Raw genomic sequence first — 13,689 nt, 5'->3', positions numbered from 1 at the left:
ACATGTAAGCACTTCACTTATTTTATCTTCTTTTAACAGCCCTATGGATAGTTATCACTACCCTCATTTTACAGAGGAAGAAACCACTGTATAGCAATATTAAGTCATCTGACATCATGCAGTTAATAAGTGGCAGAGCCAGAATTCAAATCCCAGAAGTCCGACCCCAGAGTAAGATCCTCATCACCACAGAGCCATCTGCCTCCCTTGTCACATTGATTTAATTGTCTCTGTTCCCCCCTCTCACCCCACCCCCCGACCTCCTTCTAAATCATTCGTTTCAAGTATTGGGGATATCCTGCCTCTGGGTGCTTTTGCAGTGCCAGGACCACACTGGTGGTTAAACAAAGGTGCTTCCAGTCTGAGCACAGGGTAAAGGACAAGGTCTTCTAGAAAGTGAGAATAGAATAAATCAAGGCCTGGAAGGGAGAGAGAGCATAGGCCTCCACAGGACTCCCACACTTCTTAAGTGTGGAGCTCATTGCTTGGAGGGAAAGATGAGTCTTGAGGCCGGAGAGCTTAGTGATGTCTGGATCACACACCTTCCTTGAAGTTTGTCAAGGAGTTTGGAATATGATTTTATTGTGAGGGTCACGGGAGCCACCAAATGGTCTTAAAAGGAAATTTGAAAAGTGTTGATTTAAACTACATTCATTCATATATTGGCACTTAATCTAACTTTAAAGAAATTAATCAGCCGTTAACTTCATGTTCCGAAAGTCTCATTCAAGAAGTTTTCAAAGAATAACAATGAAAGACATTGGGGAGAAAAATAACCAATAAAATGTAACACTTTATTTTTATTATTATTATTTTTTATCTTAGAAGGAATTCACCAAAGGCTTCATATTATGCTATGGCATCTTTAATTATAAAAATAAGCAAATAAAATAACTTGCATCTGTCATTACCATGATATGTTTCATAACCTTTATATGCACATGGAGCTTAAAAATGTAATTTAACAATAAATAATGACATATACCAGATATGCTCACTGTTTATTCCAGTACTCAGCCAAAAACCTAAATATCATTTAAATTATAAATACATAATGCAAATATAATGGCACAAAAATGTCTAAAGTGCAACCAAATCACAATAGGAGAATCATGCAAACTGGTCTAGGTCAGCCCCCGAATCACTCTGTGCAGCAAACACAAGACGAAGCTTTGGAAGTTTAAAAGGGAGTTGGAGGGAGTGGGATGGGATGGGGAAAAGAGAAGCAAAAAACTAGCAACATCGTGAGAACTGCTTCTTTCCATATGTGTAGATATATGTATTACAGATACATATAGAAGAATTACTGTGGGGAGCAAAGGGGGGTACCACGGTTTGAAGAGATCACAGCAAAAAAAAAAAAAAAAAGAGAAAGAGAGAGAGAATCTACTGGACTGAAGTAAGACAGAATTTTGCTAGGAATACTCGTGAACTACTTGTCGCATTGGGGTCCTGGCTTCGTGGGTTTGCGAAATGGACACGACACACAAACTTGAGTAGCTTTTCTGGTTCGGAGAAGTCAGCCTTGCCTGGGGTGGGAGTGGGGTACCAGAAGGGAAGGGTGGGGGGGGTGTGGAGAGTCAACTTAGCGTATGGTCTACCTGATTTCCAAGAGGCTAAGGCAGTGTCCATATGTTTGGGGACCTGGGGATGGGACAGTTCTGAGTATAAAAATGCTCTTAACAATCTGATGTCAGCACGCTTAGAGGCTGTGTGGAGACAGGCAGCAGCTCCTGTGCTTGCTGCTGCTGCTGCTGGGTCTGCTGTGATTGCTCTTGGTCCTTGAGCAGCACGTTACTGCTTTTAAAGGCTTTATGGTAAAGTTGTATTGCTTTTCACTTTTTTTTTTTTTTTTTTTTTTTTTTCCTGGAGATGTGCCCTCCCTCCTCCCACCAGGATCCCTATCACTCGGTTTGGTCAGATCTTGAGTTTAACCTAGTGAGAGGCAAGCACCAATAGTTTCTACTGAAGTGAGTTTGGAGCGGCCCCTACAGTTCTACCCCTCCTCCCTCTTCCTCCCTTGACATTGACCTTTGGTGGGCAGTGACGCTCTTAAGGGACTGTTGGGTTCAAGGACAGTGACCCTGAGAAACTACTGTTGTTCATAGATAGGTTACTCATTTGGCTTTGGTGGTTGCCATCTTGTAAACATCACGGCAGAAATAATCAAACCACCAGCTCTGTTTTTCCTCTTTCCTTCTTTTATTTTTTTATTTTTTTTATTTTTTTTATTTTTTCTATTTTTTTTCCATTTTTTTTCCTTTTTTTTTTTTTTTTTTTTTTTTTTTTTTTTTTTTTTGCGATCCTACAGAGATGGCCCAGCTGCCAGGACTACTTTGGCAGGCAGCGTGCTACAGGACAAAAATGTAAGAGGAGTCTATTAAGGCTGGACAGCCCAGGGTTCTTTATATCCCCTCAGCCCCAAGTCCCCGTAACTGAAGACCCAAAGGCTGATTGACTCGTTCCTGACTGATTTCATGGAAAGTCTCCCGCACCATCATCGGTTTGCCAGAGGATCAATCGGGCACCGATGAAAGGTGGCGAGTCAAGAACTGCCACTTCCTAAGACAGAGTAGGCCTTAGCACACTGTAAGTGGTCCAAGCCCAAAGGGATGCTCTTTTTGGTTTCTGTAATTCCCAGTTGGACGTGACAGAGCCGTTTCAGGATAGAGCTAAGTCAAGAGTAGCCTCTGGGTTGAGGTGGGCTGGGAGATTAACATTTTACCTGGGGTCCTTCAGACAAACCTGTTGGTTTTTCCTATCTCATACAGGCCCATCTTAAGTTTCGATGTTGAATAAAACTACTTCTACCCCCTTAGTTATAAAAAAGGCCACAAGGAGCATTTATGTGGATATCTGGAAGTGACATAGTTATTCCATTCCCAGGAAAAGAAAAATAAAGCTAAGTTACAAAACTAAATCTATATGCAATAAAGTTATTATATACTGCTTTGTTTAAGCAGAGTCCTCTGGAATTTATGTACAGTACATTAGTTTTCAGCTATTTATATTCCACAGTTAGACCTTAAGATTCTCTGGTTTTAAGACAATTGTTAAAGATACTTTTAAAGCTCTGAGCAGTTACAGTACATAAAGATGTTAGCTTTTTGTTTTTCATTAGATGCAAGAAGATGCAGGCCCAAAGCCCGGTGGAAGAGCCAGGCTTGAGCAATTTGGTAAATGTGTTGGAAAGGGAATTACACACCGGAGGGATCAAGACCGTAAGACACTAGCTCGTGAGAGATCAAGAATTCAAACACGACATTCATATTCGTCCATGGCCAGCACAGATTCATCACACGAATTCCATTTAACACTTTTATGAGCATTGAAGACATGCATTTAAATTAAGATGCTTCTCGTCAGCTAACTCTACTGGGGCAACCATCCTAAAAGGGTTCCACAGCTTCCAATGACAATGACTGGGCCTTATGCGAATGCTTTGTGTTTGAGAGGAGTTTGAGGGGACCCGGGGAAAGACATGGTGGAGGAATATGAGAGAAGAGGGTACTTTCTCCCGCCTAGAGGCAGGAGGATCACACATAATCTGTCTGGGGGGAACGCTGCCATCGCAGAATGTTGGGATATTGATTACAGAAGCCTCGTTTCATGCAATTTTCTGGGAGGGGAATAGAAAATAGGAACTACTTAAAAAAAAAAAATCCAACCAGGCACAGTACACTCAAAGTCGGTGTGCGAACACCTTTAAAATGATGCTAATCTGGCGAGGCTGTGGATACCTCTCCCTGCTTATGCACTCTCGTGGGAGGTGCGTTTGATGTGGGAGGGAGAGGCCGCCTCACCTCGGAGGTTCCTGAGGAGGACTTTCAGCTTCTGTGGCTCGCTGGTGCGCCTCCTGTTGAAGTCAGCTCGCGGGTGCGTTTGGGCACAGTGATCCGTCTGCAGGATGTGAAAGAGGCTGGCCATGTTGGGCCCAATTTTCTCCATCAGGCTGTCTCTGATGGTGCTGACTGTGTCTTCGTCACATTCCAGGAGGCTTCGAACGAGCCTGTTATAGTATCTGTGTTGGGAAAGAGAGCACAGGGGACAAATAGTCAATCAGAGAGGGCAAGGCGAGGCCTGGCCTTTCAGCCCAGGTGAGGCCAACAGCCCAACCCCCCATCCAGATGGCCAGACCATGCAAATCCAGATAGTTCATCAGCTGAAGATGGCTTTCGCCTCGAACTTTCATGCGCTGTCTTCTTAGTTTAGTGCATGTGCTTCCTGGAGTTGCCACATGACGTGAAACAGCTCCCGTCTTTGTGTTTAATGCTTGGCAGACTTAGGTCACACTTTGTGAACAATCAAGCTGCCCACGATGTCTCACCGTTTTAGAAACACCCCATCATCTAGCTGGACGGGATCACAGAGATCATCCTTTGGTTCTTTCCCTTCGTCTCATTTTACAGAGAAGAAACAAAGGCAGGAGAGCAGAAGCGACTTGTCTAAGGTCATATGACAGGTTAGTGGTAGAAACAGGACTTAGTCAAATGTAATGAGGTGAGCCCAGGCCTGCTGAGACTGTTTCATGAACAGTCACTCATGTGAATTTGCGGGTATTTTGATACATCTTTGCAATCTGCCCTTTGCTGGGTGGTGTGTGTGCAGGTGGATGGGCACATGAGCATGTATTCGGACTCAATTTCTATTTTTAAAGGAGGCCGTTGCCTCCTCCAGTGGATTGTGCAGGTTTTCTACTCAAATCACTCAGCTAGCCTTGCTAATGGCCATTGACTGATCTCTTTCTCAGTGTTCCTTCAAAGGTACACTGTAGTCAGAAGGCCAGATGCCGGGCAATGGGGATCCTGAAATGGAAGGACTGGTGGTCCTTGATGGTTTCTGTTCCAACAATTCCAAAGCCTTCTCCCACTGCTCTAGCTTTTGCTGGCCTCTTCCTTTTTTTGAGCATTTTAAGGATTCTAGGTTAGCATCACACAGGTCAGCATTCCATGGGCTGGCGACGGTTTGGTTTTCCCTGCTCGACTGCTAACTTACTAAAGGCAGGATTTGCGTCCTTATTCTTTGGAACCCTCATGTGCCACTGTCCTAGGGCTCTGCTCCCTGCTCATGGTCCATCCGTCGATTTATTCTATGGCCACAGGCTAAATGGGGAGTTGTAGAAATAACAATTCTCTCTAATAAGTCATGATTCCAGGAAGAGAAATTAGAAGAAGGTGTGGTTAGTTTTACCAAAGAACCTGGTGTTTGGTATAAATCACCTTCATCTTAGGTGTAAGTTCTTTGGGGGGAACCAAACACTGCAGCTAAGTGTTATGGCTCAGAAACAGACTGTCTGATATGGACAGCATATGAATTACTTGTCCTATTCACTGGGGAGACAGTTCAGGGCATTTTCCAATTTGAGTTGGGATGTGTTTCTTCCGTTTTGAGGTGGCACTTGTCAAAACCCATTAGCTCTGTGTTCACTAATAAGAGACTCTCCCGATGACAGTGACCTACAGTATTTATGTGGAGAGACTCTTTCCCCAGAGGAGCCTGCGGGTCACTGGGGCCACAAGATCTTCCATGAAAAGAAACCTGTTTATTTTTAACTCACCTCACAGAGCACAGGATCAAACATCCTTCCAGAATAACTTAACCCCCCAGAGAGGTCCTTTCAAGGATGTACGGTAAACAGAGTGGAACACGGGTAATGAAGCAGAGCGGTCACCCTTCTGTGAGTGAGCAGAATGAAGCTGGGGGCCGAAAGAGAAGTGCTGTTGTCTGGGTCTCGGACATAGTCCTGGCTCTACCCCTCCCACGAGGGAGGATTATATCCAGCTGTTGTTAAAATTGGGATTCTCTGGCACAGAAACACATTTTCCAACCCTTTGGAATTATAAAGCACATGAGTCAAAGCAGATCTCACTTGGATGGGGAAATGGGGAGAAAGAGGGTTTTGGAAAAACTGAGAATAAACGACTTTGTACCAACAGCTTCAGATATCTACCCACCCACATAGATCCCCAGGCACCTCTTTACTCTTGGGCTCTGTGAGGACATGGGTCCCCTTGATCTCTGTGTCTACTTCACAGGGTGATTAGATCTTAGAGAATAAGGTTTCTGATCTCTCACCCTCCTGACCCCCAACCAGGACTTTATAACTTAGAAGTTAACCCTTCCACCTCTAGAAAGAACTGTCCATGAGAGATTGCCATCCCTCCAACCCCCACCAGATGAACTGTGGAAGACGGTCTTTCCTTAGCTCAACATTGGAAGCTCTTGCCTGGATGATGAAGGTGAACACCAGTAAGGAAACTAAGCTCATGTCATTAGCCTTGCCTCTTCAAGGCCACATGTGTCCCGTGGGCCCCACTTTGTCAAAGCACTTACTTTCCCTCTGTGAGGGTTTCTGTCTTTCCTCTTGCTTTCTCTGCTTGCCCGGGTATGACACCTGTTGTTGGAGTTTCTCAATGATCGCCTTGCCAGCTTGACTACCCTTAGTGACTCTCCCCAGATCTACCCTTAGCTTCTCTCATGGAGCTTTGCAAACCCAACAAGGGTAGGCTAAGAGGGCTTGTTGGAATAAAAGATGTCCACGGCTCCATTAGCAGCTCCTCCAAGTCTGGGAAACCTGTCAACCTGTCTGACTGCCATGATGGCAGCATCATTTGCCAGAGTGAGTGAGAGTTTAATCCTGTGCCTCTCCATTAAGGGCTGTAATACACAGTAAGGGTGCTGACCTCTGGGATTGTGTGGATTAATGAGACAGACGTTTCTTATCTAGAAGTCACCAAGTGAGATTATTTAAAAGATTGTGTCTTGAGCGAAAGTTGACTTGGCAATTGTCACATATTTACCAAGCACCATCTTGTACCAACTGTTCATGTTACTATAGCTGTTGGTAAGATGTGCCTTCTCTTTGAGAAGAGAATGTACACAAATGTAATTGTTGATTGCCCTCGGGCCCATTTATTCAATTCTCCTTGGTATTCTATTTTTTTTCTATTTTTATTCTGTTTGGATTGTGGATATTTCCTATAGGTTTTACCGACTGCCATTTTTGAAGTAGGAATCAGATGGTTTGGCTCAAGGCCACATGCATTCTAGACTCAACCCTGTCATTCACTCACTGGGTGACCTTCAGTGGGTCATGTCCCTCTCCAGGCCTCTGTTCTTTAAATCAGTAAGACGAGGCGTTTAGTCTAGATAACCTCTGTGACCATCTCCAGCTATGACATTCTATGTTTCTGGGATTTGATATATCTATATCATCTATATCTATTCTATATCTATATCTATATTCCTTCTTAATTTAACAAAGATGGTGCAGGTCTGCTTCAGGACCATCCTCTGCAGGATGACTTAGAACTATTTAGGAAGATTCCTTTCTTCACCTTTATAGGGTGAAGGGACTTGATGGGCTAAGTGTTCTGATCACCCAGCCTGGAAGGACCTTTAAAAGCATGTTTCTTTTTCCCACTTTGAAAATTCCATCACTGATTTTTTTTTTTCTTGGTAAAGAATAAGATCAGATATTCTCCATAGCTACTGTTTCAGCCATGCTTACCCAAATACACACATACTGCCTAGGAACGTTCTGTGTGAGGGTTTATAAATAGTCCTTTGTTTCCCTTGATCAATATTATTCTTCTGTTTCCTGTTCCCTATCCATGCCCTAGAGAGCTGGAAGCTTCGTCAGTTTTCCCACTCTGGATCTGGATTGGTCTGATTTCTTCCCAAGCCTCACATTGCTCAGCTTGTCTGATCAATTTTGCCTGCTTTCCCTCATGGTTGAGAGAGCAGTTTGCAAATTCAGCCAGGGGGACATCCAGCTATCCTTTCTCTTCGGAGTGGATTTCTGTCATGGAAAACATCCCTGTTCTGGCTCTTGGTCCACTCACAGGCTTTTGGATTCTCCCAGGCCCAAATCTCATGCTAGATAAGTCACAGGAAGGTGGAATGAACCTGTAACTACTTCCCTTCACAATTCTGTGCCAACTGGCACAACTTAGTGTGTATCTGTGGTGGGGCAGAGGCTGGGAAAGCAGGATGTTTCAGGAGAGTGAGGAGCTTAAATAGAGCAAGTCAGGCCCAGCAGGGAACCGGAAATCTCTACAGTTCTGAGCAGGAATAATATTAGCCAGTTGAAGTGAAATAATTGAAGAAAGAGCTGCATGGAAGATTCTGGTCTTCAAGGGATGGCCACTTTTCCCTACTTTCCTAATAAGTGTGATTTCTCTGTGGTGGAGAAGGGAGAAAACAAGACTCCTTGTGACCATTTGCTAAAGGTGGTACAAAAGGAGACCCCAGCTGAAAGGAACTGTAGCCTGCATTAAAAACTCTTATTATTAGTCTCTTCTTAGATACTTAGGATCACCACTCCAGATTCTAGATCATCCTCTCTATAAGACCTCTCCCTTCATAATGGAAGATATGATCTCAGTTGAAATAGAGAGGTTCATATTGACTTAAAATTAGTTACATGCCATACTGTAAGTCACAAATTGCCATAGGATCCTTAAAGATCTAGATTTATAATAATGGCATTGCTAACGTACCCCTTCCCCCCTGCCCCAGCTGACACACAAATGCATACTTTGTCCCTAGCCCCTGTCTACTAAGAATTCTGTTTTTTTTTTTTTTCCTTATGGTGAAGGGAGTCTCCGACAATTAGCCAGGTTTTTTTTTTTTTTTTTTTTTTTTCTTCAGATGTAACCAGAATCTTCTTAGGAGAATATTAAGACTGAGGCCAATCTAAAGAGATAGGCCATTTAAGATAAATGGTGGATTTGACTTTCTCGTTCTGAGAAAATCAGTTAGGACCCAATGAGTACTGAACAACCGATTTTTATAAATTGACCTGAGGTTCTGAAGAGCCTTAATGTGTAGTTAGGTGTGAATCAGAAATTTTACAAAGTTTTAATGTCAGGGGTCTTAGCATTTCCCTAAGGAAGAACTACTTTTCCTGTCTTTTGATAAGTTGCATATATGTGCATGACTAAACTGCTGGTCAGCCCCAGGAGGAACAGGCTGTTGCCACTGTTGGAAGAAGGGTGGCAGCACCTGGCTTGAAAATTAATCAGGGAAGTCTGTGTTAGCTCTCAGATGGTCTGGGTAACATGCAATAGAACTGATCTTTGTCAGTATTTGCAGATTTGGCTGCAGAGTCAAAGCATCCTAGTGCTTCAGGCCTGGGAGTCAAGTTTTGGGCTGTGGAGCATCACAGCAGGCTGAACTCATCCTGCCCTCCCTGCCCCTGCCATACCTCCACGCCAGCCCCATGGACACCTCTCTTAACTTGATCACAGATGGGGAAGCCCAGGTCTTGCTGAGAAACCCTGTAGGCCTTAGAATGAGGGTGTCAGCCCTCTTCATGTCAGCCTGGGTGTTAACTCCTGGCTGGTAAAGACAGTGAGCCAGTGGCACAGGAAGGCCAGGGCTCAGATATGACTAATTCAGCGGCTTTGGGTCATGTGAGAATACTGAGATGAAAATGTGACTGAGCGGTCACCAGAACACCATTCCAGGAAATCTTGAACTAGAGAAAGGAATAATATAAGCCTGGGAGGGAACATGGGAATCATCTAGTCCAGCCATTTCACTTTTCACAAAGGAAATCCCAGTTCCAGTGGAGTGACATGGCTTACTCTGGGCTACCTACTGAAATACCTGTGTGAGCATGGGACCGGCTCAGAACACATGCAGATTAAAAATTCTGCATTATGACATTTGACCAGCGTTTTAATAATGGCCAATTTTACAGTGCATAGCCATAATTTCAGCCAAATTTGATGTCTCAAATGCTTGTTTCCATAAACTTCCAATTCCCTTCATGCTTATGGTGAGAAACTGACAATGAAAATGCACCCAGGGATGCTGCAGATGAAGCTTTCTATTAGCTGCATGGAAAGACTTTTCCTATAACAGTGAGAAAAAAAAAATCCAGGCTGCTTAAACTGTCACAACCAATCACAAACATATTTTTCCTGCAAAAGCTGGGAAGGCTGCAAGCTAAAATAAGATCATGACTGTGGCAATTAACCCCCTTCTGTGTCTGGCTCTGCCAACGCCCCGCCTCTCCCCCTCCCCCTGCCCCATTGCAAAAAAGCGGACTCATTCTGTACCTGTTGGAGAAGTGATTGGGGAGCTGGACGACCTCGGTGATGGCTTCGGGGTTCCGCTTGGCGACACTGCACACATTCAGCTTGCTGTAGCACTCCTCTTGCACCTCAGCAATCATCCTCTGGAAAGTGGAGCACCTCCGAATGGCAAGGAAGACCTTGGAGGTGACCCCATTGGCGATGCACTTTAAGCTCTCTTTGACAAATGCTTTTCCCTGCCAGGCAAGGGGTAGGAGGAGAAGCTTTAGCTCGAGCTGACCAGAGAGGACAGGGCATACAATATGTGGAACTTAAGGGGGCTTGCCTTGGCACTGTCTCATGGCCATCTGCAGGTCCTCACAATGAGAAAATTGTACACCGTGACCAGGATAAAAAAAATGTCCCCACTCTCTTTGACTACCTTCAAAATTCAGCTCCATAGACATAGTGAGACTGGCCGGGGTGGGGGGGTTGGTGGGGGGCGGGGAGAGATGAACCATAATCCACCACCCTGCAGCTTAAAAATAGCCAAAATATGGCTTTGTCTTCTTAGGATTGAGACTTTGATAACTCACAAGCCAGTGTGCTAGGTCATACAGTGAGGAGAACTTCTTTGTTAGAAGAACGTTTCTCTTTCCTCTTGAAGAGGCAAAGATTTTTTTGCTCATCACCCCTCCCTTAAGACAGCCTCTGTCAGCGTGGTACAGTCGTGCATTAGAGTGGGTGGGAAGTGTCTTGTATAGAACCGGCTTTCTGGCCAAAATCGCACCCGTGTGTGTGTGTGTGTGTGTGTGTGTGTGTGTGTGCATGTGTGCGCATGCACACGCTGGAGCTGAGCGTGTAGACTGAGGAGGCTGCGAAGCAGCGCAGCTTCCTCACAAGCCTGGCTCCCAAGAACAATAGTCTAACACACTGTTAAAGACAGGCATCCAATGGGAGGCATGGGTCAAGGTCTGATTACCTGAGTGTCAAATTTAGCAGCGCTGTACAAGAAGGATTTACAGATGTCGTACATCCCATCTGTGTCACAGGTGGAGTTCTCCAGGCATGCAAAAGCCCCGCAGCCAACCTGCAGAGCACTGTTGAGGCAGCGAACCACTTCAGCTAAAAGAGACAAATCCACCCAATCTGGGTCAGATGATGAGGGTGATTCAGAGGGGTCAAGGTGGCAAATTCAAGGACATGGGGTCGGAAGAACTTAGACATCCGCCAGGGGGCCCGTGGATAGCCCCATCCAGAGAGGGTAGGAGCAGAAAGATTCGGGCAGGCAGATCTTTTTGCTTATGAGAGTGAGAGCCCATGAAAGGAGAGAGAGGGCGTGAGTTTTCCCTCTTGGTCTCACCCATTACATACAATTCTGGTGGCTGGAGAAGTTAAGACCAGAGGCTGCGGAATGCACAGCGCTCCAAGCAGCTCTGCAGGATCCAAGGGCATCACCTAGAGCCCCAAAAGCATGGGAAGGCAGGAGGCAAGGGCTGGTGGTCAAGTTTAGGAAGTGGAAGGGCCAGGGAGTCCATTTGGCTTCCTGAAAATGCACTCCAGAGTAATAAGAATGGAATTTTAGCCTAGGTGGCAAAGAATTTGCCAGGAGTTCATCTGGAGACCCTTCCGATCTAGGGCTTTTAACTTACCTTCATACCGGCAGAAAGGGATCTGGTCCATTCCTGTTTCATCCCAACCCCCACCATAGGATGCATAATCTCTCTCATATTAAAAGCCATTGCTTTTTTAAAAGAGAAACACAGGTGTGGAATAACAAGGCAAGGCACCCCTTGTGCAAGACTGGAAGAAAAACCGCAAAGAACTTGAATGAGGCTTTCTACATTCTGGATAAGATCTCCCATAAAAGTAATTTCTCTCCTACAGAAGGGGGGTGTTCTGGCAAGCAGCTCGGCAAGAAATGATCTGCAGCCTTCATACCATAGGATTCTCCTCTGAGATCAAAAGCATGGTTCGGTTAGGCTTCCCCTCCCCCTCCCACCACCCGCAGCCTCTGGGATGTTACAAGTCATTTCCCTAATTATATATTTCCACGGGTTCAAATTATAACTTTGCTTTAAGCAGTTTTAATATGCATTAGGGTTGCTATTGTTTTAGGCAAGCTCGAATTGTGAATCACTGCATTTCTATAGCAACTAAGTACAAAAGGAAGTGAAGCAAAGCCCTCCTCTGGGCAGGGACCTGTGCTCTTTGGAGGGGAGCGTTGTCTGCAGCATTTGGACACCTGCGATCCGATCTTTGCTGACAGTTGGGGGAGTGGGGGCAGTAATGCTAGAGCAGCAGGCCGGACAAGTGGAGTCAGAAGGCAGAGGTGTTAGTACCGGCTTCCTAAGGACTCCCTTCCTCTGGAGGCCAAGATAATACACAATTAACTGCTCTGGGAGTCAGAACCAGAGTGAGACCTTCCTCTTGAAGGAACTGCTGCTACGTTTCACAAATACTCTTTTTTTTTTTTTTTTGAGGGTCCCTCTGGCCCCAGGCAGCACCGGCAGCTGAATGAAGCGCAAGAAAGCTGGGAGGAAGAGAAGGAGCAGTGTCAGGGGTGGGATGTGCAGGGTTTTCTCTGCATCTGCCCAGGATTTGTCAGACTGGAGGGCTATGGTTCTGTAAATCTGTCTGCAGAGGGAGCTTTCTGTGTGTTGCCTGAAGGGGCAGGGAAGCCCAGTTATGGGGTCCTAAGGGTGAAGGAAGGGGGCAGCATCAGACAAATCATGTCTCACCTTAAGACCAGCTTCAGCTTCTAGAAAGTATAGAGAGCGCTTTGAAGCATGCCAACATTCAAGCCTTTCCCCCGCCCCCTTTCCCCCCCTCCCCCAAGAGGGTACGTGCCAGATTTCAGGCAATCAGGCTAGGCTTATGCAATGAAATACCCTCAGCAGAGCGCCCAGCTTCTTCGTTAGTTGCATGCAATTTATTAAACAAAGGAGCTCCACTTCCTAAGGCTATTGGATTACACTGGCAGTTTATTGCCATCAGGCATGAAGCACATTTATTATCAAGATCAGCCGTCACAGACACAGTTGCAAAAGCGAGAGGCAAATGAGGACAGCTCTTTGGGGGAGAAACCGGTCCTGGGTTTGCCGCTTACCTGAGTTCTGAGCTGCCACCCGGGATTTCCTGGGGCTCACAGAATCATTCTGCTCCGCCTCATGGGTTGCAGAAGCACTGATCACCAGCACCAGAAGCACTGCTGAGTTTTGGAGCATTCTCTGAGAAGTTTCCGCTAAGTTGTTGGGTTTTTTTTTTCCTCCCCCCCTTTCCTCTTTCCCTCTCCCGGCTTGAGTGAAGATGTGGATCTGGATACACTGAAAGCCTAGGTGAGGATTTGATGAGGATTTTTTTTTTTTGTTGCTGCTGATGCTGCTGCTGCTTCTGCTTGCTGCTGCTTGCTGCTGCTGCTGCTGCTGCTGCTGCTGCTGCTGCAGTGGCTGCTTCTTGCACCTCTGGCTTTTACAAACTGGGGACCCAAGAGCTGCACCCAGGGATTTTATAGCCGTTCTTATCGGTCCTTAGGATCAGGGACCAATCAGGTCCCTCAACTGGTCTGGCTAGCCAATCGGAGGGCACGCTCATTGGGCTGGAGCTGTTTGACTTCTTAGAAATATTTTCCAGCAAATTAAAAGTACCTGCTGCCAATGTTTTACAT

General features: G+C 45.5%; 1 protein-coding gene across 1 annotated transcript; it reads right to left on the bottom strand.

The window, feature by feature from the left end:
- Nucleotides 1-849: 849 nt before the first annotated feature.
- Nucleotides 850-13,488, bottom strand: STC1 (stanniocalcin 1). The gene is made up of 4 exons (XM_038573787.1): nucleotides 13,132-13,488; nucleotides 11,005-11,147; nucleotides 10,068-10,279; nucleotides 850-4,021 (listed from the first exon to the last, which is right to left on the bottom strand). The coding sequence occupies exons 1-4, from the start codon at nucleotides 13,247-13,249 to the stop codon at nucleotides 3,751-3,753; spliced, it is 744 nt and encodes a 247-aa protein (XP_038429715.1). The 5' UTR covers nucleotides 13,250-13,488; the 3' UTR covers nucleotides 850-3,750.
- Nucleotides 13,489-13,689: the final 201 nt, after the last annotated feature.

Source organism: Canis lupus, chromosome 25 (genome assembly GCF_011100685.1).
Source record: "Canis lupus familiaris isolate Mischka breed German Shepherd chromosome 25, alternate assembly UU_Cfam_GSD_1.0, whole genome shotgun sequence".
Lineage (NCBI taxonomy): Eukaryota > Metazoa > Chordata > Mammalia > Carnivora > Canidae > Canis > Canis lupus.
This window is presented reverse-complemented; position numbering and strand designations above follow the sequence as displayed.